Here is a 26,860-nt window from a genome sequence, read left to right as displayed (position 1 = left end):
ATTTTTTTTTGTAATTTTTTTTTTATTAGACTTTCTTTTCTTTTGTATTTTTTTTTATGGACTTTGGACATTAATTTTGGGACATTTTTATTTTTATTTTTTTAACCCTACGGAAGGGTATTATTATTAAAAAAAAAAAATTATTATTATATAAACTGTGTGCAGGGAAGGACGACGATTACTATATCGTCTCGGCCCCTCGGGTTCGCACACGGCATAGGAGTCGTGGCCCGAGTCGACTTCAGCGGTTCTTCGCCCGTCTGGTACGGGAGGTAAAATTCTAAACACCCGCGAATCTCCTGCAAGCGGGTTACTGGACTCCTTAAGGTGAATATATGCTGAGGACTTGAATATGGACTGTTTTTAAATTCCTAGTAAAGGGCAAGGACTGGACCATATAAGATAAGGGTTCGGATTTCATCACCGCTCCCTTCTTGCCCGCCTTAGGAAAACAAAACCTAAAGCGAACCTAAGCCTAAAATTTGGACTAGAAAGAGACCTATAGGGTATCGAGCTTAACAGGACAATCATTCGAAAAATATTGGTTACTCTTTTAAGCACACCTCGAAGTTCTTGACGGTTTCTGCGAGTTGAATGCGTGACTGCGCCGCATTGGATCGGTGAGGTATTGGGTATCAAAGCTCCACTGAGCTTCCCTCGCCTCGATTCAACTTGCTTTAACTCGGAGTAATTCCAGAGGGGTTTGCTCAAATTGTAACGAATTCCCTTTCGAAAGATAGAAGCTGGTCTAGAAACAATCTAAGTGGAGCCATCATGCTTTTTGTTTGCTAGAAATCTTTAGGTTTGCTTTGGTGGAGTCGAGTCGGCCTTGTTTGTGATTGTATAGAATATCTCTGTAGTTTATATTTCTTCGGTGATGAATCCTTTTGAGGAGACGCCACCTGCGATGACGTTGCGAGAATATATGTCTAGAAATTCTCGTTATCAAGAGACGTCTTCGGAAATGACTCTTGGTGAATATATGCGTGGGCAGCGATATATGGATACTCCAACTTTTATTGAGGAATCACCTCTAACGATCTATGAGAAATATTATAAACATAGACCATGTAGTTTGGAACAAAGATTGAGAATTCTTGAATTTCAAAAATTGTATCATGATGATGAGGATAGTGATGATGAAGAATCTGAAATATGTGGGAATAGTGATCAGGAATTTGTTACCCCAGTTGAGCCTTATAATGATTATATTATTTCTGGTTCAGATCCTAATAATTTTAAAAAATATTCACCTATTCAAAAGGACGAGGATTTGACTAGAGATACCCCCGTTATAGACGATGTAGTATGTCCTGTTTACGAAACCGATGATGGTTTAGAGGAACCAGTTTATCTTGAGATCGAGTCAAACGATTTAGAAACAATAGTCTTAGATGAACTCGTAGAGATTAGCGAGGATGAACCTGACTTAGAAAAATCAATTGCCGACCTAGAAATTAGGGTGGTTATGACCAGTCTATCTAGAGACGTCGAAAACTCTAAGTTTGGGGGTGAGTATCATTCTCCATGTGCTTTAACTCTTAGTAAGGTCCCTCACTTGGGACTTGACATCAATGCCTCAACCATCTTACAAGATTATCTTCATAATCGTTTTCCAGAACCTAATGATATCCAACAAGAGTCTCAACTTTTAGAAACCCATCCTCTGGTTGATGTGGTTAACCCAGGCAATAATACCAAGATTGATTTTGTTTTCCCACCAAATAGTTTTCTTCCATATGTGGGAACATATAGATTTCAAATGTGTCGAATATTAAGTTGTGAGACTAAACCTAAATGCTTTAGGAAATTAAAATCGACACATTTGCTTAAGAATGACCACTACTCTCACTGTGGTCAATTATATAAGTCAAACCTGATTGACTTAAAGGATCCTCAGTTATTTAGGTTATTATTATTTTGTGATTCTAAGTTCTTATTTGAGTTTTTCCAGACTCTAGGACCTAATAATTTGGATCCAACCTATGAGGAAATGCATCCGAGGAAAATATTTTATTTAGACCCTTTCATAGAACCTGAACCTGAACCGCAATTAGATATAAATATCTTAATCAGGAAACTAGATAAGGGCATGTTATTCTTGTTCACTTTCTTGGGTTATTGTAGTTTCCTCTGGTCAGCTCTTTTTCGTTTTGAAGACCCACAATTATTTCGACTGTTACTTTATGGTTCGAGTTGACTAATCCTTTCCTAAGTCTGGCTGAAGACTTTAAACTTAGCACTTCTTGGGAGGTAACCCAATATTCTTGCAACACGGTAATATCTTTCCTTATCTCTTTTGCTTCAAATGGTAACATTTTCTCCTTGTTCATGCTTTTAATTTCATCTTAGAACATTGAGGACAATGTTAGATTTAAGTTTGGGGGTATGGGAGAAACTTTTTAGTTGCAGTATGAATAAATAAACTCCAGAGCTTAGAAATTTATGCCTATTTAGGATTGCACTAACTAATCTAAGTGGATGGAAGCATTTTGGTTGTAGGAGTTTGAGGAACCAATCTGATTAGATGGAAACATCTAAAGAGTCTATTCATAAAAGCACAGAGCTCAGGTGTTAGAAATAACATGATAGTTTCACCATATCTCGTTGAGTCCTTTTCACTTCTATTTTTATTTTATTTTGTTTTTAAACTATGTTTCTCTAAGTAATAGGTGGGGCCCACGATTCAAGTTGTTACCAATGCTAGGGTGAATTAGAGTGATTGAGATACCTTCAGCCAAAAAAAAAAAAAAAAAAAAAAAAAAAAAAAAAAAAAAAAAAAAAAAAAAAAAAAAAAAAAAAAAAAAAAAAAAAAAAAAAAAAAAAAAAAAAAAAAAAAAAAAAAAAAAAAAAAAAAAAAAAAAAAATGAAAGAAGAAAGAAATTGAGACCAGACCATTTGACCAAAAGGAATAAATTCAATAAAGTCGACCACTGGTACCCTTGTATATGCCAGTTGTGTTGACCTAGAGTTAGGTTATCGACCACTGGTACCCTTGTATATGCCAATGTGTTGATATTAGTCAGACTAGTATCTCAATCCATTAGGATAGGTTCATTTTGGCGGAGGCCTTCAGACAGATATGGGAAACGTCGTTCACTTAGTAAACATCAAAACCATCTATGTTTTTTATATCCATCTTCTTGATCTATCCATGTGATTAGTTTTGACTCCGAATATGATGTCCATAGTGCAACTATCTGAGTAGAGCTCTGTCACTTTATATGAATTTTAGTATGCTTGAGTGCAAACTCGTGTACAACAATTGGAATTTCGCATCAGGGTACTTCTTCCTGTAGTCAATAAGTATGCCAACCAAGGAGATTCTTTAGTGCATTCCAAGGTTCTGCGTAGATAGCTAAGGTCTGGAGTACAGGTTTTGTGGGTATATCTCTGGTAAGCCCTCCCGAGACTATAACTCGGCCACTAGGGCCACCTAGGGGTTTAAAGGCTTATTGCATACGCTAAATGCAATCGACGATGCCTGCGACAGTGAGTTAGGATTTTATTTTGTAGTTTTGATTTGCTCGAGGACTAGCAAATAATAAGTTTGGGGGTATTTGATAGACGCATTTATGTGTCTAATATATCTCTATTGTATATAGTGTTAGTGCTTGATTCTATACTTATTTGGTTATTTTATTTATTTGTAGCTGTTTTTAGAAGAATAAGGATTTGCGGCGAAATTGGCTGAAAATGCGGCGTTTGTACCTCCGTTGATAGAGTGCCGGAAGCGCCCCAAAAGTGTACCGGAAGTACCCCAGAAATACCCCGGAGGAACCCCGAAAAAAGTGCGGAAAATGCCCCAGAGGACACTTGCTATACGGACCCTCAATTTTGGATAAGGGGTAACCTAATTACTAAGGGGTGACCCATTTCCAGGCAGCTGCTAAAGGGACACCGGAGCTGGATAGGGGGACACCCTTCTTCACGTTTAAAACAGAATTTTGGCGGGAAAGAACTTGGCAGATTTTGGTTCGATTATTGGAGGAGTTTTAATGCGATTAAACACCGGAAATCAGTTGGGATAATCCTGTTAGACATAAACAGACCCTATGCAAGTGATTGGGCTGATCGAATTGGGCTGGAATGGCCGGGAGAAGTAATCAAAGTTCAAACAGGACACGTACTTTCTGTTCAAGTTTCAAAGATTTGTGAGAGATATTTGGGAGAGTTTGACGCTGGAAAGTAATGTATTTAGTCTTGTTCACGTCTTAAGAAGAGTTTGGTACCTATTTTATAGCTATAGGACGCGTACAAAGCAACAGAAAAGAGATTATTCTCTCAACTGCTCGAGAAGAAAAAAAGAGAAATACTCTCGGATTTAGTCGAGATTTATGGATCTGTTGGGCTATATAAGTGTTGGTTTACATCAAAGAAAAGTTTAGAGAGAAAGAGGAGAGAATTCAGAGCCGAAACAAAGAACAAAAATCATACCTGCTGCTGCTGCTCGAGGAGGAAGACGAAGAAGGAAGAACGGACTCGCAGAGTCAGTCGTTTTTCCACAGTGCTTACAGCGAAAGAAAACTGTCGTTTATCTACATCATATGATTTGTATCGTTCTTTCCAGCAGCTTACACCCTTTGTAACAGTGACGCTGTAACACTTCTACAGCGTTGCTAATTCCTATTTCATCAATAAAAACACCTATTTTGGCCATGAATTTATCTTGTGAGTGTGTTTTTGGGATGAGGAGCTAAACCCATTAGCCGAGACGACGGAGGAAGCCATTGGCACAGATTTATTGGTATAATTCTAATTTTTCTATTTATTTGCAATATTATTATTTAATTATTTGCATGAATTGAGTTTGAATTAATGGTTTTTATTGAATAATTGTGAATTGACTTGATGAAGCATGCTGGGTTTTAATAACTTTTGATGTTTCATACTTCTTAATTACAATTATTACTTCAAAAACATATTTGAGGCAAATATTAGAATTGATTTTAAAAATAGAATTGCATAAAAACTATTTAGAGTTTACTATTTATTTGGTCATTGGTGGAATCCTAGTCTTGGTAATTTTCTCTAAACTTGAATTATTTTGTTTATTTTCCTTTTTAAATTAAATCTAAAAAAATTTGTTTTCTTCACAAGTCTGAAAAGACCCCTTTTTACCACTACAACTACAATCACTATTTGATAAACCATCACCCGACTTGTTTAATTAAAAATAAAATTATAATTTCATTAAGTTAATTTGTGACAAAACAGAGACCAAACCACAGAACATAACTTGAGGATAATACTAAAACATAGGATTACATAGAAAAAAAACACAATTATAAGTTCTCTAGTCTACTGTGAAAAAGAGTAAAGAATCAAACCCTAAGCTAGGATTATCGTTTCTAACCTAAAATCAATTCACATCCACCACTTTCATCACCTGCATCTCAATTTCATTCATAAATCTTCTAGTTATCACTACCACTAATCTGCAACATTAATCAACAACAACAAAAACGTAAACCCATCTTCATCCCATTATATTACTAATCTAACTCACATATACTTCATCTCAAACTAGTAACCTAATATCCATATAACAGGTTCTCAGATTAATTCCAAATTGAAACAAATGATTCACCCTTTTCTTAATCTTCAACTTGATTCCATCATATCCCTAAACCGTCAATTTTCTTTTTTTTTTTCAACTAAGTTTCAAACCCGTGAACCATGAATTCTCTTTTCTATTAAGAACCCTAATTGATGGAGTTCATCCAATTATTATACGAATCTAAACCTCAATTTAACAAAATCATCTTTCAATTTCATCGTATTCATCACCAATCAAATTTCCAGTTCATGTTGAAACCCCAACTCACTGATTCTTCAATGTGAATTAAATTGAAAATCAATAACTAAAAATTCAACCTTAAACTTAACACTCAATACCCATCATTACTTACTTGATTTCATTCTCAATTTGATATAAAATTTTCAATCCATTCTAGAACCCTAATCCTAATTTTACTGATTCCTCTTTCTTCAATCATCACGAAACCCTAACCAAAATTAACTCCACAGACTCATTAACTCTTTCCTTGATTCACTTATTCATTAAGTTTATTCAAATTTCAGAAGAATCATGAATCACTCACTCACAGTTCGTGCGGTGGAGAAGAAAAATGGAAAGAGAAAAGAAAAACCAGAAAAGAAAGAGAAGAAACATAAGTGATCTTCTAGGGTTTTTAGAGTTTTATATGATAAATGAATGAACAGGATTAAAGTAGAAATCATACGGTGGTAAAGTTAGCAGCAGACGGGTTTCGGGTTTAACCCGCGGTAACCCGTTTTCTCACAAGCCGTTATTTCTCCAACCTGTACCCGGCTTGTTTAGGAGTACCCAGCCGGGGCGGGCACGGGTTTTTTACGGGCCGGGTGGATCAACCCGCCGGTTTTTGGCTGGTTTGCCAGCTCTAAACTTGTTGCAATAATTTAGAATCAAACTAAAAGGAAAAATTGCATAATATAATTATTGGACTTAATTGTTTTGAACTTGGAAAATAGTGGAATCTTAAGCCTCAGTGTTCTTTTATTATTATTATCATAATTGTTTGAGTTTTTTATTTGTTTAAGTCTGAAAAATCCTTCACAAATTCGAGTTTGAACGATGCTCTACTTACCACAATCTACAAACACATCACCTAATTAAATTAACCCTAACCTAATAACTACATCTAACTTAATAAAAAAGAAAAACCTAAATATAATCCTAATCTAACCTAGCCGCACAAAAAAAAAACAGTTTTGAGGAACTGTTCTCCTCTTCTTCTTTCCTCTTCCCCCATTTCAACATCGTCTTCATCGATTAATCGTCGATTCATAAAATTTTCATCGTCGATTAATCAATCGACTATAAGAATGGTTCTTCGAAAGAAAACCAATAGACTCCCAGGAACAGGTCCCCCATTAGGACATATAGCAAATCAGCCAAGTGATTTTGAGATTCATAAAGAAGTGGAAGAGCCAAGTGAATCCATAATCCAATATAATGGACGCAGTAAGAAGCCTGATTCTGCCATGAGACCGATTCACAGGTATTTTCCAACAAACCCATACTTTTGGTTTGATTTTGATTCGTTTAATTGAATAGAAATCATCAAATAGGGTTCGAACGGGAGTTACAGTGCGCTGTTCGGTTAGGACGAATTTCTAGAAAACCCTAGCTTGTTAACCGAACTTCCTGAAAGGAAGAACACAAAGAACAGTTCGGTTTTATAGGATTCAAAACCGGGTCACCGAACTGCCAGTTCGGTTAGTTCGCAAAAAATCCTAAAACTTTTTTCTAACCGAACTTCACCAGTTTTGCAACAATTTTTTTTCTACTTGTAACCGAACTGTGCAATTTTTCCCGCTATTTTGAGTTTTTGTGCAACCGAAATGAGCTATCTTGTTCAGTTGGTTCGCATAATATTCTAAAACTATTTAGTAACCGAACTTTACCAAAAAAAAATAAATCTCAATATAACCGAACTATGCTATTTTGCCCTATATGTTGAGTTTCAATTTAACCGAACTTGTCCAACTATGTTGTGTTGCATACATGTGGAGTTCGGTTTATTCGCAAAAAACCTTGACAAACCGAACTCTTCAGTATTTGCACACATGTGGAGTTCGGTTTGATCGCAAAAAACCTTGACAAACCGAACTCTTTACTATTAGTGACCAATGTTGAGTTCGGTTTATTCGCAAAGCAACCGAACAAATAAAAGGAACAGAGTTCGGTAACATGTGAATTTTATCGCAACAATCGAACTGATAAAAAGAACAGAGTTCGGTTACTTTGTATTTTATGTAGATAACCGAACTAGACACTGGAACTTCAGATTTTTTTTGTTTGTTAAGTTCGATTGGTTATGCTGTTAGATTCAAGTTTGCGAAACAACCACCGAACTTATTAAACATAGTTCGGTTAGATAGTTGGTACATGCAGTTTGTGAACCAACCGAACTGTATACACTTAGTTAAACTTTATTTTTTATGTAAAGTTCGGTTAGTTGCGAACCAACCGAACATAACACTGCATCTCAGAACTTCCATTAATATGGAGTTTGGTAACCTGCGTGTTTGAATAAAGTAACCGAACTACATCTTCAAATGAGTTCGGTTACTTATTCATCTCACAAGGCAACCGAACTACACCTTCAGAACAGTTCGGTTACATGTTCTTCATATAATGTAACCGAACTGTGCAAAATCCAGTTCAAAAATTTACATTTTTGGGGAAGTTTTTACCAATTCAACATACATTATCTAAGTTTGGAGCATACCTGTTCACCCAAATACTCTTCCTCCGGTTGTGGTTGATAAAATTCATCATTTTCATCTTGAGTTTCATTTTGGGGAAGAATAATCACCATCTAAGAAATAAGCCAAATCCGGATCATTTTGAAGATTAACAAATATTCTAGGAGAGGATGGAGATGAAGAATCAGATGAGTTTTCATCACTTGAATACTCAAAGGGGGTGAATTGGAAAAAAAATTGTTTTCCATGTTATTCTCCTTCATCTTCTCTAACTCTACTCTCACAATGAATCATTTCACTAATCATAACCTAAAATTAATTAAGAGGGTAAATTAGGTATTAAATAAATAACTAGATATGTGGTGACCTAGAATTACTTCTAATGTCTTTACCCAAAATAAAATCATGATCCCAAAAAAACATGGTCCCCAAAAAATCGTTATTTGTGAAAACGCATGGGCTTTATGCGTCTTTGTTTCATCTACCCAGCCCATAAAAAACCAAAGCCCTCTAACAAAACCATCTTAAAACATAAACCCTGCGTACATCTTCTTCATCTTTTCACGCCTCTCTCTCTGTATTCAGAACCGCCATTCCAGTAGCTCAATCTACCACCATGGCTGAACAAGGTACTGAATTTTCTTAGGGTTTATGTCTATCTCAGTATTCTAATGTCTGGGTTGTCGTTTATTTCAACTTTTTTGATTTGATTTCTTAAAATTTCACCAGTTCCTGTTTGCCTCTACTAATTTTTAGGTTTTTTTTTTTTTCTAGAATTAGAAATGGAGTTAGAAGATTATTCACTGAAGAAGGAGAAGAAGAAGAAGAGAAAGAGGAAACAACCCATTGATTTGAAAATAGAGATGGTGAAAGAAAATCAAGAAAAGATAGCTCCATTAGTAGGTTATTTTCCAACTGGTTATGACCCTCATAAGAAGGCTCAAGATGATGGTAATGGTGATGATGTTAAGGTTTACAGACATGTTAGACGTTCTCGTTTAGAGCTTGTTGTTAAACCTAAAGGATCCAAGGTTAATTTTGTTGGTACTAATTATTCTGGGGAAGCTGAAGCTCCTATATCCTGTCAGTATGCTCTTGGTGTTTTCGATAAGGAGACGCAAACTCTAAAAATCGTCAAAATTGAATCCAATAAGGTAATCAAATCGGCTTCTTACTTTTATATTCAAGTACATTTTTGGTTGAATTGTCTTAAAACTTTGAATGATTTTTTTGCTTGATTTGTATGTCTATGGTGTAATTGTAGATTCACAAGTAACATAGTTGGAACAAATTGTAAAACAAGACTGCTGAGAAAACAAGTTGCTTAGGAGGAAACTGTTGCATGCATGTTTGCATTGTAAAGTGTAGAATGTGAATGAACGTTTAACTATAAAGCCTTTTAAAACTTCCCGCACAGCTCCTTAGAATTGGTGATTAGACACCAAGATAGCTAGCCTAGGATCGCTTGAATGGTAATTTTATTATTCTTAAACATGGAAATCTTAACTTTTCCCATTCTCTATTGTCTTTGTCTGCCTATAGTCGCCATTGAATCTTTTTAAGCTTAACAATAATCGTTTGTGGTAGATTAATACAATCATTTGATACAGTGACATTGAGTTTAAATTGAGGCAACTTGAGTAGCTCTTATTGATTAGGAAATCAATTTACTTTTCCTGCCTCAAAAGTTACGTTTTGCTTAGAAACCTGGGGGTTCTCAACTATTTTTATATGCAGTCTTATTTGCTTCATATATGTGGGCATGGGTTAGCTATCTGCCATAGCGAATTTCTGTTGTGTGGGTGGTATTTGTCTTTCTTTCCGTAAATCTGGACTCAGTACTCATATATTTAACAACTTTGCATGTGTAACGAATAGCACTTTTGATATCCATATACCAGTTGAATCTCTGCACTTGGCCTCGCATAAACCTAATGGTTGTTGCACTCTGTAGTTCCCAAATGGTAGGAAAATACATTCTCTCGGAACACTTTGGTGTAATTCCTCATTTCACCTGGTAACCTAAACTGGTGTTTCATCTTAAACACTTAGTCCTGCTACAATCATATGAAACTAGGTATAGCGTTATTCATGTGTGCACTGCAATTCCATGTCTTTGATTGCAAATGCCTATCTGCAACTTTTAGTTAGTGGCGTTCCAGCTTGTAATCCGACTAAAAGTCCATCTGAATACTAAAAAGTTGTTTTCAGTTAAGCTTAGATCAACCCAAGTATTCATTTGCTTCAGTTAGCTCTCCTGACATGTGTTCTCCTATACTCTTTTGATCCACTCTAAGTACTTTCTGTTTGGTCGTATACAACCAACTAATTTGGCCCCTATCATTCATTGTTTATTTATATTCTGTTTGTTCTTTTCATCTTTTCTTTTTGGATTTATAAACTGTAGGATGTATGTAGTTCTAGCCATCAAGGTTAAAAACGCTCTTTCTGAACCATTTCTTTGAAGGCTTCCCTTTTCCTGTCTGAATACTTCCTTCAAAGGCATTCGACCTTGAATACGCTGTTGTGCCAACTACAATAGGCCGTTCTCTACTCCTATCATCACTAACACACTGGTTTTGTGCTTTTCACATACATAGAATAAAGAGGTAAGGTTAATACCCAAGTAGGCCCAAAAATCATCTGGTTATACACCAAATCTCTCTTATTTTTGGTGGTCAGAATGAGTATTTCTCCAAACTTAAGCTTAAATTTTTGGTCGACTTGACTTTTGGGGATCAGAATGAGTATTTCTCCAGAATTAAACTTAATCATGTCTTGTTCTTTCGATGCTAGAGCTTTATGTACTTCAGCGTTTGTGAGTTTCAGGGTTAAATTTTCAGCGTAGAGCTTGTTTCTGTTCGTATGATTTGGTCCTTTATTATACTATTAGTATTACTTTTCCAGCTGATGGATTTTTGTTTTGATGTAGAACTACTGTTTGCTTAGAAAACTTGATAGTAAGAAGTCGAAGTGGAACTATGTAGGAGTATCTGTGAACTAGTCTTTTATTTTTCCCCGTGTCTGGCAGGGCCAAGTCATTTGTTCAAATGGAAGTTGAACTTAAAATTAGAAGTTTCTTTTCCATTTGGCCTATATTTTGTTATGTTTTTTTTGGCCTTTGCTTTAGCCATGACTACCCCACCCTCAATGGTGGTGATCAACCAAGTATCTCTTTAGTTGAGTGTCTAAATTCGTTTTCTTTCGTACTTGAGTAACTTGGTATAGCAATGTAAGTGAATGGATTCTTGATGCTGTAAAATTCTTCTTTTCGTTCTCTAGAAGTCAGCTGCACTGATTTTGATGTTATTGAATCTATAGAGTACTTCCAATGGACAAAATAGTCTCGTTTTATATCATCTTACATATTTAATTTGTTTGATTAATCTGACTTGTCCATTTTAAATGTGAGTTTTACTGAACTGATCATGGTATAAAGCCATACTGTTACAATAATGTCCCTTGGTGAACCACTAGTTATCTTGGTTTTCAATTTGGACGTTTTAACCAAAATTAGGCTTACATTTGACATGCTTATTCATCGAATACCTCAATCCAAGGCAGTTAGTGACAAGAGTTGTTTAGGCACACATATTGAGGCAATTTCATACTGTTTAGTTGCGTTTGTGTATGGTTGTGCTGGTAATTTGGGATTTACTGGTAGCCTTGCGGTAATGCTATTTTGTTGCCACTTGGTGAAGGTTATTACACCTCTTCAGTGGGGCAGTCCTTTAAATGTACTGTCTATGATTCTAGAGTTGTCATGAGTTTGCTTAGCGATGATCTTTTCATCTTAATATGCTAAACATGATTACGGAAAAAGCGTTTTCGTGCTCTTTTAAATGGTCATTTTGTTTTTAAGTGTTTAGGTTTGGACTCCACTTTCTGAAATATAAGGTGGCTTCCATGTTTCTCTGGCCCTGTGTTATCATCTTATTTTATTTTCCCAAATATCGTGTTAGATGGGTAAACTGGTTTATGTATTATGTAACGTTCAGTCACATATATGAATTTGCTCACTAGTATAAGAGTGAATGCATCCATATATATTTGTAAGTGTATGGAAACTGCACAAATTGTTATATATTTTCTATGCTCTTGAAAATTTTCTCCAGAATAAAATGGTGCTGGGTTTTGTGTGAATGTAGATTTTTAGACTGGAACCGAAGTTCGCAGGCAAAGATAAAGCACCTGACGAAGCAAAGGTTGAAGCATTAACCGCACAAGAGAGGGCAGAGAGATTGAATGATCTTACCATGGCCCTCGGAACAAAGAAGGCTAAAAAGCAGGTATGCACTTATGTTCCTTGGATATCCTGATCGACAATTAGTCAGTGAGTTCATGGCACCGAAAATTTGGTTACTGCTTCAAGGTGTTTTAATCTATTGACAACCCGTATATATTTCTTTCTTATTCTGTCGATTGTAATTGTTTCTGGAGTTTTCTATTCCTGAATGATAAAAAGACCATTCTTTTACCTGTTGCAGGTCAGAGAGAAGGCTAACCTGAACAGAAAGGAAAATGAAGAGACCCAAAAACAGATGGGAGAAAAAATTAAGAAGCTTAAGGTCCTGGCAAATGCCACGGCAGGTGATAATTCAGAACCTGCTCGTAACATCCCGTACCATGATACTACTGCTGAAACGCCAGAAAGAGCTTATCCTATAGAGAAAATTATTTCTAAAGGGGAAAATGAAATCCTCCAAAAAGCTCTACACTATCTGTTCTACACGGAAAAAGTAGCACTCGAAGCTTTTCCAATTTTTGTCCGCAATCGGATACAGAAAATGAAGGAAATCGAGGTAAGAGTTTATTTGCAAATGAACTATTGGCTGCTATGTTCCGAGTTGATATATTATGGTACAAGGAAAGTTCTACTATCACGTTGCAATTATTATTAGAAGTTCTGTACATTACCTAACATTTACAGAACTCGGTCCCGTGCTTTTCAATATCTTCACCCTACATTTTTAATGATAGGAAACCCTTTATGGAGATTGAAAATTCTCTGCATAGATGCTGCTGACAGCTATAATGAATTTCAGATGAATTTATAGTTTGCAGCTCAGTTCCTAAGTTGCCTAACTTTGTCATCCGGTACCTTGGTCACTTTTACTAAGTTTCAATCTTTTGTCATTTGTAGGATGAAACGGAGAGACAGACTCTTGGTGTCATATTGTCGTATATGACGCACCTCATCAAGTTTAAGGATAAACATTCAGTAGACCATAAAGCATCTGCAAAAGACCACCGAATTCCAGAGATGTTACTCCAGAGCTTCAATAGCAAGTTCAAAGATGCAGATGATGGTGGAAAGAAGAAACGCGAAATGTCTGGTCCAAAGAATGATCTCCTGATAAGCCATGTGTTACTACTCAGTCTCATGGTGGACGATTTCAACTCTAACCCAACTGATATCGCCCAGGACTTGAGGATGACGACGTTAAAACTGAGACCACATTACTTGAACTTGGGTGTCAAGATGGTTGGCGGAAAAGGGAAAGGAAAGATCGCACAAGCTACACTTCCTGTTCCTCTTAACTTCCCTCCAATGGAGCAACGCAGAAGGAAAAAGGGTCGTAAATATTAAGAGACGGAAACTAAATCCTAGGTTTCTCTTGTTTGCTGCTGTGTGTTACCGCAGGACATCTTGTTTTTTTGTTACAGATAATGGACCATCATATTGTTATCTGTCTTTCACCGAAACTTGATAGATATATCTAGCTGAATTCAGATTATTGTTATTGTCCTTTTAATCCATTGATTCTTCTTGTTTACTGCTTAGCATCATTTTCCTCGTTTCATAGTTCAGAACTCAATTCACGACAAACAATTCGTCTGACCGATATAATGAATTTCAGGCTAGACATTTTATCTGTATCTATCTGTATCTGACAACGAGGGATGTGATCTTGAAAATGCGGTGTGAGTATGAAAGTTATGGTCATTATCAATTACTAGTTTTAAAGCCGTTCGCTGGGATGATGATGACTAAGTCAAACCCTTTTGACTTTGACTAAGTAAGGTCTAGTTTGGGAATACCTAGAGAATGCGAGGGCTTACTTATAAAACAAGTCCAGAAAGAATAATTAGAATCTCCTCCTCTCTATAAAAAATAGAGAGAGACCTAATTTTACTCCAAAATTTATTCTTTCTTTCTTCTCTGAGACTGCGAACATTTGCTCTCGACCTCCATCTTCATCTTCATCTTCTTCGTCTACAACAATGGCTCCAGAACCAGAGGATGATATCATGAACGAGAAGAACCCACCTCCTTTGGATGAAGATGATATTGCTCTTCTAAAGACCTACGTGAGTTGATTTTTTTGTTTTTCAAAAACTCGATCTAGGGTTCATTTTTTGAAATTTTCTATTGATTTTTTTGTTAATCTTTTCTGGGTTTGAATGTTTTGTGATAATTGTGTACTGATCTTTGAGTTTGATTGGTATTTGAAGTTGATTTTTGAATTTTTTTAGGGTTTTATATAATTGGGGATTGGGTTTTATATAATTGTTTCAATTTGATTTGTAGGGATTGGGTCCATACTCAAATAGTATTAAAAAGACTGAGAAGGAGATTAAAGAGATGGCCAAGAAGGTCAATGATTTATGCGGTATGCTACTCTTTCTGTACTGTTTTGCCCTAATTATTCATAAATTAGTTGGAATAATTTGTTGTTCGTTATGCCGTAAAACCTATTTGGGAGTGTAATTGATGAAGTTATGTAATGAATTACAGGGATTAAGGAGTCTGACACTGGATTAGCTGCCCCGAGTCAGTGGGATCTTGTTTCTGATAAGCAAATGATGCAGGAAGAGCAACCTCTTCAGGTATGTGTCGCTGAATTCATGTGTATGTTCAAATTTTTAGTGAATTAAAAGTACATGATATGGATTGTATGAAATCCAAACATTTGTGTTTTTCTTAATTGTTTGTTTTGGATTATAGGTTGCTAGATGTACAAAGATTATTAATGCAAACACTGAAGATGCCAAGTATGTCATTAATGTCAAGCAGATTGCAAAGGTATGCGTTTATATGTTATCTGTTCTTGTTTTTTATTTTGGTTAATGCATGGAACTTGTTAATCATTAACTGGGTCTAAATCTTGTTTGCAGTTTGTTGTTGGCTTGGGGGACAAAGTCTCACCTACTGACATTGAAGAAGGAATGCGTGTTGGGTAAGTTTCTGTTTCAGTTTTTTCATGAGAGCATGTTTGAGGATGCTAGTAATGAATATTCTTTAGGAATCAGTAAATATAAGCATGTCTGTAATTATGCAGTAGTTGTCTAGTCAGTTTTCTCTTGTAGATATTGTGTATGAACATTTGAAGTCGGTTTTCGCTTCCTTTACTGAATGCTACATCTGCTTCTACCTATTGCTGCAGTGTTGACAGAAATAAATATCAGATTCAAATCCCCCTACCCCCAAAGATTGATCCAAGTGTTACTATGATGACTGTCGAAGAAAAGCCCGATGTAACCTATGCTGATGTTGGTGGATGTAAAGAGCAAATTGAGAAGATGCGAGAGGTATCTTTATGACTATCTGCTTCTTACTTTCGTTCAACTTTCAAGTGCTTGTTATATGTTCGTCCTAGCGAAGCAGACTTGTAGTAGTGAATGTCGGAGACAAATTTAATTTTGTTTACCATGAGGTGTTTCATTCTTTTTTTAAATTTTTCGTCAGGTTGTTGAACTGCCCATGCTTCATCCTGAAAAATTCGTCAAGCTTGGAATTGATCCTCCTAAGGGTGTTCTCTGCTATGGACCACCTGGTACTGGCAAAACACTACTAGCTAGAGCTGTAGCCAACAGAACTGATGCATGTTTCATCAGAGTTATTGGAAGTGAGCTTGTCCAGAAATACGTTGGTGAGGGAGCTCGTATGGTTCGAGAGCTTTTCCAGGTATTATGCGTGACTCTATGCTATCTCTTTCCTTCCGTCTTTAAATGTGAATTTCTCCGCTTTTGCTCTTCTTACCTTTATTGACCAAGTATATCTACTTCCATTTTTTGTAGATGGCCCGTTCAAAGAAGGCTTGCATTGTGTTTTTCGATGAAGTTGATGCAATTGGTGGTGCTCGTTTTGATGACGGTGTTGGTGGGGATAATGAGGTGCAACGTACTATGCTTGAGATTGTGAATCAGCTTGATGGATTCGATGCACGTGGAAACATTAAAGTGCTCATGGCGACTAACAGGTCGGTACACTTTTGCATTGCTGCGTTAGCAATTTTCTCTTTTGGGTTTTGAGCTGATATGATAGAAACACGTTACCTGTTGATCTTTTCTTGTTTTTCCATGAATCTGTTCTGTCCAGTCACACTTGATGACATTTTCATTTATAACCGACTTAGAATCCTTCAGATTCTTGGTTCCAACTTAGAATCCTGTATATGGAATTGCTAAGAGTAGTTTCCACAGTATGTTGCTTGGATGAAGAATAATTGTTCCTGTTCTCACAATGTCTGGTTTTGATCTCATTGCAACATGCCAATCGCCAACTGCCCATTTTTACTTAGTGTATGATATATTGAGATTGGATCTTGGTCTAACTGTTACTGCCACTGTTCTGTTTTTCAGGCCTGACACTTTGGACCCAGCTCTATTGCGTCCTGGACGGTTAGATCGTAAAGTTGAATTTGGGTTGCCTGACTTGGAAAGCAGGACCCAGATATTCAAAATTCATACTAGGACAATGAACTGTGAACGTGACATTAGGTTTGAGCTCTTAGCCCGTCTTTGCCCAAATTCCACTGGTAAGGGTTCCTGAGATTTTATTATGTATACAAGTTCAATTTACTATCATTACTATCCTTGCTACAACAGTGGATATCTAATTTTTCTTCCGTTTGAATTGTTAGGAGCTGATATCCGTAGTGTGTGTACCGAGGCTGGAATGTATGCAATCCGTGCACGTAGGAAAACCGTGACAGAGAAAGACTTCCTTGATGCTGTCAACAAGGTCATCAAGGGTTACCAAAAGTTCAGTGCAACTCCCAAGTACATGGTGTACAACTGAGGAATTTGGATGGCTATTGATAATGATGATACATGGTTTACAGCTATGGAACTCAGATGGCTATTGACAATGATGATAACGTGGTTAAAACAGTGGCAGTTTGTCAGATGCATTTCTTTGTTACAGTCGGAACCCCCTCTAGATTCTCCAAACTGTACCATTAGTTTCGTATGTGGTTGCTTCTTTTCGAGTTTTCAGTATTTATGTATCTCACATTTCGGAGCAACTAGTGGGTTGAGATGGAACTTGAAAGATGCTTTATGTTACTCTCTCCTCTCTTCTTTTGCTTCATGTCTCCTGGATTTACTTGTCTCAAGATGCAAAAGAGCTGAAGCTTTAGTTTTTATTTTTAATGCACTGGGCTTGTCTGAACACCAAGGAATAGCCACTTTATAGACTTGCAACGCAATGTACTTGTTTCCGCATAAAGTTCCATATTTGATTTACATTGTGTGATCGATTTCTTTATGTTTTAACATTTGTTTTCTGTTAACACAAAGAAGCAACTGCATCGAGCTTAAGATTGCGCAAAAAGGGCCATAATAATCTGAGTGTCAATGTTGCAGCCTTGCAGGTTGCTGCTTGCTAATTTTGATCAAACAAGCACAATCCTTGTAGGCTTGTTTTGTTGCTGATATCTCATTCATCTAGAATGGATCAAGGATGTGCAACTTTTATTTCATGGATGTTACAAATAAGAACCAGAGTTAGAAAAGAGAAGAACCTTGGTTTTTCGCTTTGTCGGAGAAAAGAAAATAGAAAAACAAATGATACAACACGATATATAACATTTCAATATCTCCAGTAGATGAACACTCCCCCTTCCCCTTTGTATAAATAAAATAAAAATAAAAATGAGTATCAACAAAAAATTCAAAGCCTATAAAAAAGAAGATTGCAAAAGGCAATTCTCTAATACATGTCATCCTGCACAACATCTGGGTCTTCTGATCGTCGATCTTCTCCGAGATTTCTTTTGCTCATGTTAGCTCGTTGCACTAGTCGTACTAGCGCCTGTACAACCTCTGACATTGGTGGTCGGAACTCTGGCTCAGACTGCACAATTAAATTGAACTAGCATTAGAGATACATTCATGTAGCTAAGATTTGACATGCTAATAGTAGAACTGCAAAATTAGGCTTGTTACCTGGACACAGAGAGCAACCACGTCAGCGAATCGTGAGAGGGATTTAGGAGGGTAGTGTCCTTTCAGTGACGAGTCAACCATTTTATCTAATGCATCAATGTCATGGAGCTGAGGTGTTGCCCACCGAACCAAAGATTGTTCGGATCTTGATCTTGAGCTGTTCAGGAACATCCAATATAAAATTAATGGTAAGAACATGACATGAATGGTAAGAACCACAAAACTACAGGGCTGTTAGTGTTGGATAAATTTACCTGTCAAAGGGTTTACGACCAGTGAGAAGCTCCAACATGACGACTCCAAAACTGTAGACATCACTCTTTAAGGTATATTGGCCGGACATTGCAACTTCTGGTGCACTATATCCAGAACCTGTGTTTATGTCTAATCCCTACAAAAGTCCCCAAGTAAATGGTAATAAGCTGCATGCTACAATTATCCCCAAAAACCACGTATTCTGTTTTTAAATCTTTGTTCATTCTGTTTCGACCAGGGAAAAAGAAATAGGTAGACCTTGATCAAATGGCAAACAGAGCGCATTTAGATCCCTTTTTCTGACAGTTATATATGGCAGGTCAAGGAACCTGACAGGGTACCGCAGATTATAACTGACTATCATCTAATAGTTGAGCCATAAACTTGTTGGTGATTGACTTGGCAAACAGTAAGAATGGCAGGTGATGAGGAAACCATATAAGAAATGAAGTCATGCAATTGCGGAGGAACATTTTTTTTTTACCTGATGATCTGCATTTTGGACAAAGCTTGCCATTCCGCAATCTGAGAGGTGAGGGGTGAGTTCCGAATCCAGCAGGATGTTGCCGGACTTGAAATTCTTATGAACAATAGATGGTGAGCAAACCTCGTGCAAATACCTGTCAAGGAACTACTTATCAGTACTAGTATTACTTATGCTTACAATAACAAATATAGATCGAAAGAAAGTGGTAGGTTGAAGGAGAATTATTTTCATATGTCAATGGAAAGACGATTGATAATCCATGACGATTACTTACTCTAGTGCTCGTGCAGTTCCTAGAGCAATTGTGACGCGGGAACTCCATGACAATGGTTTAGAGTATTCATCTGAGAGGTGCAAGAAATCATGAAGTGAACCATTTTTGTAAAAATCGTAGATTAGGAGGTGTTGTCCGTGCTCAGAACAGTATCCCACAAGCTCTGTCACATTTGGATGATGCAACCGAGAGATGTCTGATACTATCTCCAAGAAATCTCGTGATGATTGGTTTGGCAGAGCAGATGAATCAATTTTCTTCACAGCAAGAACCTACAATGCCACACAAGAAACTATGAAGTGAGACCACTGCTTGGACAGGACCAACATATTATGCTGGAAAACTATCTCCAGTTATATTCTTTTGGCACGACTAAGAAGAAACTAGGACAGCAAGAAGACCGGGATACCATCTTCTGACAAAAAAAAAAAATTGAAACATGGCTCAGCAAGGAGAAAGGAATACCTTCCCGTCATCAAATTGAGCTTGATAAACACGTCCAATAGAACCCTCTCCGATAAGGTTATCTACACTGAAGCTAGCTGTAGCCATCTGCAGATCCGCTATGGAGTAAACTGTGGCACTAATGGGAGCGGCATTCGCTTTCTTTACAACAACAGGTTTTGTTGAATAGTCTTCATCATCAAATGATTTGAGTCGTTCAATAGGTGGAGGTCGAAGGTTCACTGCTGCAGAAGTAGTTTCAAATGTCTTTTTGGCAGGTTCCGAGGGGGCCTGCATAGACTTCATTTCTGCAATAGATATTGAGTTACTGCCGTGACAAAGAAATGAATACCGGGGTAATTGTGAGTGCATTCTTATCCACTAATAACAAATTAGCATAACAGATTGGAGATCAATGTTGCTAATGATAGATTACTCATGAGTTAACTATAACTATAAGTTCGCATTTTAATATGACCTAATGGTAGGCATGTAACCGGAATGCAAGTTACCTTTAACTTCATTTGAAGCCAGAGGAGTGAAGTGATGATCTTCTTCGTGCTTTTCAACATCTGTAGATGACTTTTTGGATCTCTTCTTCTTAATTAAAAAGAATGCAACTGCTGCCCCAACAACAACCAAAAGTGCTACCAATATTCCAGCTATACCTCCAGCTCCAAGGCCTGATTTCTTCCCATCTCCGTTAGAATCAGATTTGTCCTTGCCATTGTCATCAGATTTCGGTTTTGTCTTGGCGCGTCGAGGTGGCCCAGGTGGTGCAGGCCCTGAGAACCATTGATTACCACCGGTCCTGCAAATTATTGCCATAAGCATAAGAACCAAACCAATATCACGCCACACTGCAGTATGGTGTTCGAAAATGCTTACTTGAGGCTCTTTATGCCTTTTAACTGGGCAGGAACCCAACCAACAAATTGGTTATTCTCCACATTCCTAGAAAGCATAGCAAAAAGGAGTTAGCCAAAAATGAATACTGAAAGAAGCGGAAAAGGTTTATAGCATGATATTAGTACGAATCACTCACAGATTTTCCAGGGGAAGATTTGCAAGGACATCAAGTGTACCCGTGAATTGGTTATTTTGCAGATATCTGCATGACAATCAACAAGCAAACAAAAGAAGGGAGTGAGTGAGACTACAGATTACATATTAATCTGGGAGTAGATGATATATTCTTACGTTACTAATTCACTTACATGTTCTTGACACTTGGTAGTGCGCTAAGACTCTGAGAAAGGTTGCTATTTAGAGCATTAAAAGAGACATCCCTGAATTACATGAAAAAGGTAGTTAATGGAATGCATAAGATTAAAAAAGCAATGCTCGGAAGGTGAAAATATGATGTTACTCCAAAAACACATCACGGTTATTCGTAAGAAGTAAGAGAGATATTCAGGGGAGGTATCTCACAATGTGATAAGTTGAGGAAGGTTGTTGAATAAGTCGCCCAATTGGTTTTGCAGTTGATTATGACTGAGGTCTCTACACAGAGAAACAAGCACATCGTTCAGATAAGAGTCTATTAGAGTGGAGTATAGCAGCGCTTGGTGAACAAAGTAAAACCAAAGAAGTGGAAAAACTCACAGGTATTTAAGAGATGCCATTAGAGAAATGGAATAGGGAATAGGTCCATTGAAAGTATTTTTGGCAAGATTTCTGCACAGAAGAGTTGAAATTGTTCGGCGTCAGTTTGCTTTGTAAAAGATAAATATCGCTGTTGACATTCAAAAGGAAAGTATGAACTCACAGTCTTTCAAGGTTTGGAGGAAGACTGTATGGTATACTGCCTGCAAGATTGTTGTTGCTCAAATCCCTGCACGCATTTGCACGAACATCATCAACACACACTTGGCCAAAACAAATAAAAATTCTTTAACACACAACAAAAATCACATAGACGTGGCCGGCAGTACTTACAGTTCCTTCAATGAACCTAAATCTTGCAAATTGTATCCCACATTTCCATTCAGTTGAAGACCTGATAATTTTCTGATTCGTAAAAAAAAAAAACATAAATTCAGTATTCTAACGATAGTAATTCCAGAAATAGAAATAGGGAAGGTTGGGATCGGATTAGTCTAGTCTTCTTACAATGCTGTAACGGCGGTGCCGGTGCAGGTAACACCTTTCCAATTGATCCCAATTCCACAAGGGTCTCCACCATTTGCAATCCATCCTGTTAGCTGTTGTGGTGAGTTCAAGTTGGTGTACAAAAGCCCAAGAGCAGCAGCTGTAGACCAAAAACATGCAAAGAGGGATGGATCCTGATTAGTTGAAAAGTCATTGACAGGTCTGAAAATCATCATCGTTGGTGACTCCAATCTCATTTCAGAATCTATTCATCCAAAATTTGCAACATAGAAGAATCCAATGAACCTAATATCTACTGAACTCAAAATCACCATCATCAAGGGATGTTGTAGAAGTCAGCATCCACTGAATCTAAGATACATACATCCATGGAAGAGCTTAAAAGGAAGGTAATAAAAATGAATCCTTTTTCTTAAAAATCTGACATGATTAAAAATGAAATCTAAGTCAAATCTTAAAAATACTGGACTCCATTAATAAAGTTGATGACAGCTTTTAGTCTTTTGAAGATTGTCACACTTGGAAAATCAGAAATTTGTTTAGATAGATCTCTCCCAAAATTTAGAAAACCCAATGTTTTGTTTGATTAGAAGAAAATGAAATAGGAAAACCCCATTTAACCAAATCTCAGAGAAATTCCAAGATATGATTTCATCATCATCAGCTTCTTCTTCATCAACAGTCTGAGAAGAAGTAACACAATAAAGAAGAAGAAGAAGAAGAAGAAGAAGAGATTTGGATGGTGTAAGTAGAGAAATGAAATTGAAAAGGGGGGGAATTACCATCTTTCTGATCTGTATCACCATTGATGAGCAGAAGATTAGATTGAAAAATGCAGGAGAAGGCGAGACAGAAGAGCAGCATCACCTCCATCTTGAGGTTGAGCATCACCACCACCATATTGTTTTCAATCAATGAATCAATGAGAGAGAGACAGCTTCTCTCTTGACTTGTCTCTCTCTGGTTTTTCTAATGAAAAGACTAGTAATTGAAGATGAAGATTTCACTCATTTCATTTTCCTCTAATGAATTGAAAGTAAGAGTATTATTATAGTAGAAGAAGAAGAAGAAGAAGAAGTAGTCCTCTTTCCCTAGTCATAGTCTGAGTGCAGCTGGACCGTGTAACCCCTCCTCCCTCAAAAGCTGGCACAAAAGGCGAGATTTTATAATCTATCTTCAGAAATTCAAGAAAAAATCCAGATTCACCAGAACCAAAAATTAAAAAAACAACCTTTTTTTTTTTTCTCTATACTTGCATTAGCATAGAGATTAAAAATCTACAGTTTGTTTTTGTGATTTTGTTTCTTTGCTTTAATCTTACTTACTTTTGATTTTAATCTAGTCCATCCGGTAAAGTAATTAGGAGGAGTAAGTAAGTAAGTATCAGTTTCAAGATGAAATTCAATTAATAGTAACTCCCCCACCACCTACAAAATCATCTACCACCGGTGGGATGTAGACCCAGACCACACATTTTGGTACCGTACGTACGATAGGTTGGTTATTCACGATCTTTTTTTCTTCTGGTTGGACCTCAATTTATCCTTCGTTTGTTGAATAATGAATATTAACCATAATCATCATATTAGATGTCAACAACAACAACAACAGATTGATGTTTTGAAATTTAAGACCGACACGACACGATACGACACGGCTATTCCTACTATTTATTTTTCTCTTCTTCAAAAGAATGAATTAGTCGTGTTCACGTAAATCAATCTTAGTAGAAAACTTCAGGATCCGTCTGGGTCAACCTCATCATTCTCTTCTTTCTCTCTACATAATCAATGATACAGCTTTTCTTTTCTTTCTCGTTTTTCATCTTATCATGACTGGATATGATGGATGGATAGTGGTGCTGTGCAAGTCACATTTTTCTTACCTTTTCCAGAATTTCTTACTTGGCTTTTACCGTTTCTATATAGAGCTATCCGTTTCAGCACGCCAGCCTATCGTGCATCAAATTTTCCTTGTAAATGCCGTATACTTGCTCCAGCCTATGGTGCATGCATGACGTGACCTATACCGTTACGATCAGTGGTGGAGTCAGTATATATTACCGTGTTTTTCTATAAAAGAAAAAGAAACCCTTTGTTTACGTTTCTCTGATGGGAAAAGGTGGCTTTATTTTGAGAAATTATTAAAAAGACAACTAAGCTGGATTCATCACATCTGCCTCTTCTGTGAAGAAAAGAACATCCCTTTTACTACTACCCACTTACATACATATATTATGATGAGCACCTACCGTAGAAGAAGATCTATTGAGATTATTCTTCGGGGCACCTTTTCACATTATTAGAGCCTCCACAGTGGTGCGAGCATAACTAAAGACCAAAGACTAAAAAAAAAGATCAAATTTGGGTTTAATCCGTCCTGTGGCGTAGCGGGTGACAAGTAAATTTGGTCGCGCGTTGATATAAAGTCCGCTTCATCGTCCAGCGTAGATAAAGATTACGCCTGGCATGGGGCGTTGATAAAGATAACGCCTGGTATGGGGCGTTGATAAAGACAACGCCTGTATGGGGCGTGAACTATAACAACGCCTGGTGTGTGGGACGGAGATTATACGTTCGCCCGGGTTCAAAAAAAAAAAAAGAAAAAAAAAATGGGGCGTTGATAAAGACAACGCCCCAAGCAAAGTTTTGTAAACTTTTGAAATTTGGGTTCATCACTATATCAACGCCCCATTCAAATTTGGTGTCCGGCGTTGATTATACCAACGCCCCATCCAGGCGGACATTATACCAACGCCCCATGCCAGGCGTTGATTATACCAACGCCCCATTCAGGCGGACATTATACCAACGCTCCATCCAGGCGGACATTATACCAACGCCCTGCATGAGGCGTTAACTTTACGAACGCGCGGCTACATGCGGACATTATACCAACGCCCGTCGGGTAGGCGGACATTATATAAACGCCCGACTATATTTGGATTTGGTCTTAATCGCCGACCAAATTTGGTCCGAGTTTTACTCTTTGATCAAATTTTGATCGATGGTCCGTCCCACTACGCCAGCCCACTCGACACCAAATTTGGGTTTACTCGTCCACTGCAGTTGCTCTTAGTAGATTAATGATACTAATTAATTTAATGTATTAACCGTACTACGTCAAAACTTATAAAGTATACCGACACACGATTATGCTTAATCCGTCTAACTATTACTCCCTCCGTTCCACTATTAGATGACCTACTCAGTTTTAGATTTTGTCCCAAAATAGATGTTCAATTTCAATAAAGAAAGAGATATTTATATAATTATCTTTTTAATTGATTATTGTTAGTATATTTCATATGTATAATTTGATAGACATATTATATTCGTTATGTACGTGTTTTAAAATGTTTTTCAATGGTATAACGTTTGCAAACATCCGTGGCGTGTTTGAGAGATAAATCAATTTCTAAATTTCACTAGTTATTATCCATAAAAGTATAATTGTGAAAAATAATAATATTATTTTCCCTTCATTACCTTAAGAGCATCTCCAACGGAAGGTGAATCTTTTTTTTTTTTAAGTGACACATAGGATTTTAGACCCTCGTTTTGCATAAATCCATCTCCAGCAGTAGGGTCCTGCAAACTAAGAGGGATCATTTACTAAATATGAAGGTGTTCAAGAAAGTGTTATTCACACCTCCGGCTCCACCTCCCCGTCATATTTTTCACTATATTTCTTAAAAAATTATTTACTGTTGGAGATGGTTTTTTAGTTGTGAGGTCCTATATTTACTCTATGTGTAAACCTCATAAATAAAATGACTAAATTAAAAAGCCACATAGGATTTTTTACATCTTCTGTTGGAGATGCTCTAAGAATCGTGCAAACTTCAACTAGATCATCTAGTAGTGGGACGGAGGAAGAACTATTTATGATCATCATCCAATTCTTTTCTTTCTTTCTTTCTTGTCGATTAATTCTGCTTCCAAAATACTCAATAAGAATATTACCACTAAATTGATAGAGCTACTCCTATAGTACCTCCAAGATAAAATTCACAAGAAAAATAGGCGAAAAGATACACAACAAAATTCACAATCCTAGATGCCATATATACAATCATGTTATTCTAGATGTTCAGAATTTCTTCAAAGTTGTCGAATTAATGTAGGGTTTGAACTCTTATAGCATATTTGGATATCAAAAATATAAACGCTTATGTTTCTCCAAAAATAAAGTTAGAAGCAGAAGTCAAAGGCAAAAACATTTTGCTTCACAAAAAGATTGACTTTTATACTCCCAAAAGGTCGTTTTGAAATTTTACGCCCAAACTAACTTCCTACTTTTATCCTTCTCTCTAAAAATATGAGTGCAGTCAGTAAAAATTTTTTTTTTTACTACAATGTAAGTCAGTAACTAGCTAGTAACCATACATAAGCAATTTTGGATGCCAGCATATATATACTGTTACTAATTTGTTGTTGATCAGTGTGCTGTCTAATTAAGCACTAATTAATACTAACAGATTATAATACTGAGTTAACAAGTAATTAAACATTTCCTGTGATCTCAGCTCTGTTGGTCTGCTTACTTACACCTCGGGTTCCATTCCATTCCTGCAGTGCACTGCCATGTATTGGAAGCCATGATGCTTTTGTCTTTACTATGTATGTACTCCTAAACATTAATTTAATATTAAATATATTCTTTTTGCTATTTGAAAAACCAAAAAAGAAAGTGATTACTCAAACATCTATATATAATTATTCACTTAAACAAGTTATTATAAAGTTACAAAGGAAATGACCAAACAATTATTAATGATGATTCCCTAGAATTGCATCATCAACATAGACCGCAATGGGACCATGGGGTGTGGGCTGTGGCCCCTTTCTGAACTGAAGTAC

At 36.8% G+C, this 26,860-nt stretch overlaps 3 protein-coding genes across 3 annotated transcripts; 2 read left to right on the top strand and 1 right to left on the bottom strand.

Moving 5' to 3' along the window:
• The first annotated feature begins 8,792 nt into the window (after positions 1 to 8,792).
• Positions 8,793 to 14,030, top strand: LOC113340365 (DNA-directed RNA polymerase I subunit rpa49-like). The gene is made up of 5 exons (XM_026585570.1): positions 8,793 to 8,882; positions 9,028 to 9,407; positions 12,402 to 12,542; positions 12,741 to 13,055; positions 13,397 to 14,030. Exons 1-5 carry the CDS (start codon positions 8,870 to 8,872, stop codon positions 13,841 to 13,843), a joined length of 1,296 nt encoding a protein of 431 aa, XP_026441355.1. The 5' UTR covers positions 8,793 to 8,869; the 3' UTR covers positions 13,844 to 14,030.
• A 448-nt stretch (positions 14,031 to 14,478) lies between these two features.
• On the top strand, positions 14,479 to 17,724 carry LOC113340366 (26S proteasome regulatory subunit 7A). The gene is made up of 10 exons (XM_026585571.1): positions 14,479 to 14,565; positions 14,786 to 14,867; positions 14,993 to 15,084; positions 15,203 to 15,280; positions 15,373 to 15,434; positions 15,642 to 15,786; positions 15,944 to 16,162; positions 16,276 to 16,457; positions 16,840 to 17,015; positions 17,121 to 17,724. Exons 1-10 carry the CDS (start codon positions 14,479 to 14,481, stop codon positions 17,276 to 17,278), a joined length of 1,281 nt encoding a protein of 426 aa, XP_026441356.1. The 3' UTR covers positions 17,279 to 17,724.
• Positions 17,725 to 17,988: 264 nt separating this feature from the next.
• On the bottom strand, positions 17,989 to 23,252 carry LOC113339937 (protein STRUBBELIG-RECEPTOR FAMILY 6-like). Its single transcript, XM_026585158.1, has 16 exons — positions 22,781 to 23,252; positions 21,999 to 22,137; positions 21,825 to 21,896; positions 21,655 to 21,720; positions 21,492 to 21,563; positions 21,318 to 21,389; positions 21,104 to 21,175; positions 20,932 to 20,997; positions 20,775 to 20,840; positions 20,399 to 20,697; positions 19,908 to 20,194; positions 19,443 to 19,714; positions 19,166 to 19,301; positions 18,681 to 18,817; positions 18,427 to 18,583; positions 17,989 to 18,334 (listed from the first exon to the last, which is right to left on the bottom strand). Exons 1-16 carry the CDS (start codon positions 22,896 to 22,898, stop codon positions 18,191 to 18,193), a joined length of 2,175 nt encoding a protein of 724 aa, XP_026440943.1. The 5' UTR covers positions 22,899 to 23,252; the 3' UTR covers positions 17,989 to 18,190.
• Between the last annotated feature and the right edge of the window lie 3,608 nt (positions 23,253 to 26,860).

Source organism: Papaver somniferum, unplaced genomic scaffold (assembly GCF_003573695.1).
Source record: "Papaver somniferum cultivar HN1 unplaced genomic scaffold, ASM357369v1 unplaced-scaffold_21, whole genome shotgun sequence".
NCBI lineage: Eukaryota > Viridiplantae > Streptophyta > Magnoliopsida > Ranunculales > Papaveraceae > Papaver > Papaver somniferum.
This window is presented reverse-complemented; position numbering and strand designations above follow the sequence as displayed.

Coding starts and splice junctions, on each gene's coding strand:
- LOC113339937 (XM_026585158.1), bottom strand. CDS start 22,898: ATGGTGGTGGTGATGCTCAACCTCAAGATGGAGGTGATGCTGCTCTTC. Junction 20,698..20,774: donor AAAGGCATAAAGAGCCTCAA/GTAAGCATTTTC, acceptor AATAATTTGCAG/GACCGGTGGTAATCAATGGT. Junction 20,195..20,398: donor GGCTTCAAATGAAGTTAAAG/GTAACTTGCATT, acceptor TATCTATTGCAG/AAATGAAGTCTATGCAGGCC.
- LOC113340366 (XM_026585571.1), top strand. CDS start 14,479: ATGGCTCCAGAACCAGAGGATGATATCATGAACGAGAAGAACCCACCT. Junction 15,085..15,202: donor AGGAAGAGCAACCTCTTCAG/GTATGTGTCGCT, acceptor TTTGGATTATAG/GTTGCTAGATGTACAAAGAT. Junction 15,281..15,372: donor ATGTCAAGCAGATTGCAAAG/GTATGCGTTTAT, acceptor TCTTGTTTGCAG/TTTGTTGTTGGCTTGGGGGA.
- LOC113340365 (XM_026585570.1), top strand. Junction 9,408..12,401: donor TCAAAATTGAATCCAATAAG/GTAATCAAATCG, acceptor GTGTGAATGTAG/ATTTTTAGACTGGAACCGAA. Junction 13,056..13,396: donor AGAAAATGAAGGAAATCGAG/GTAAGAGTTTAT, acceptor TGTCATTTGTAG/GATGAAACGGAGAGACAGAC.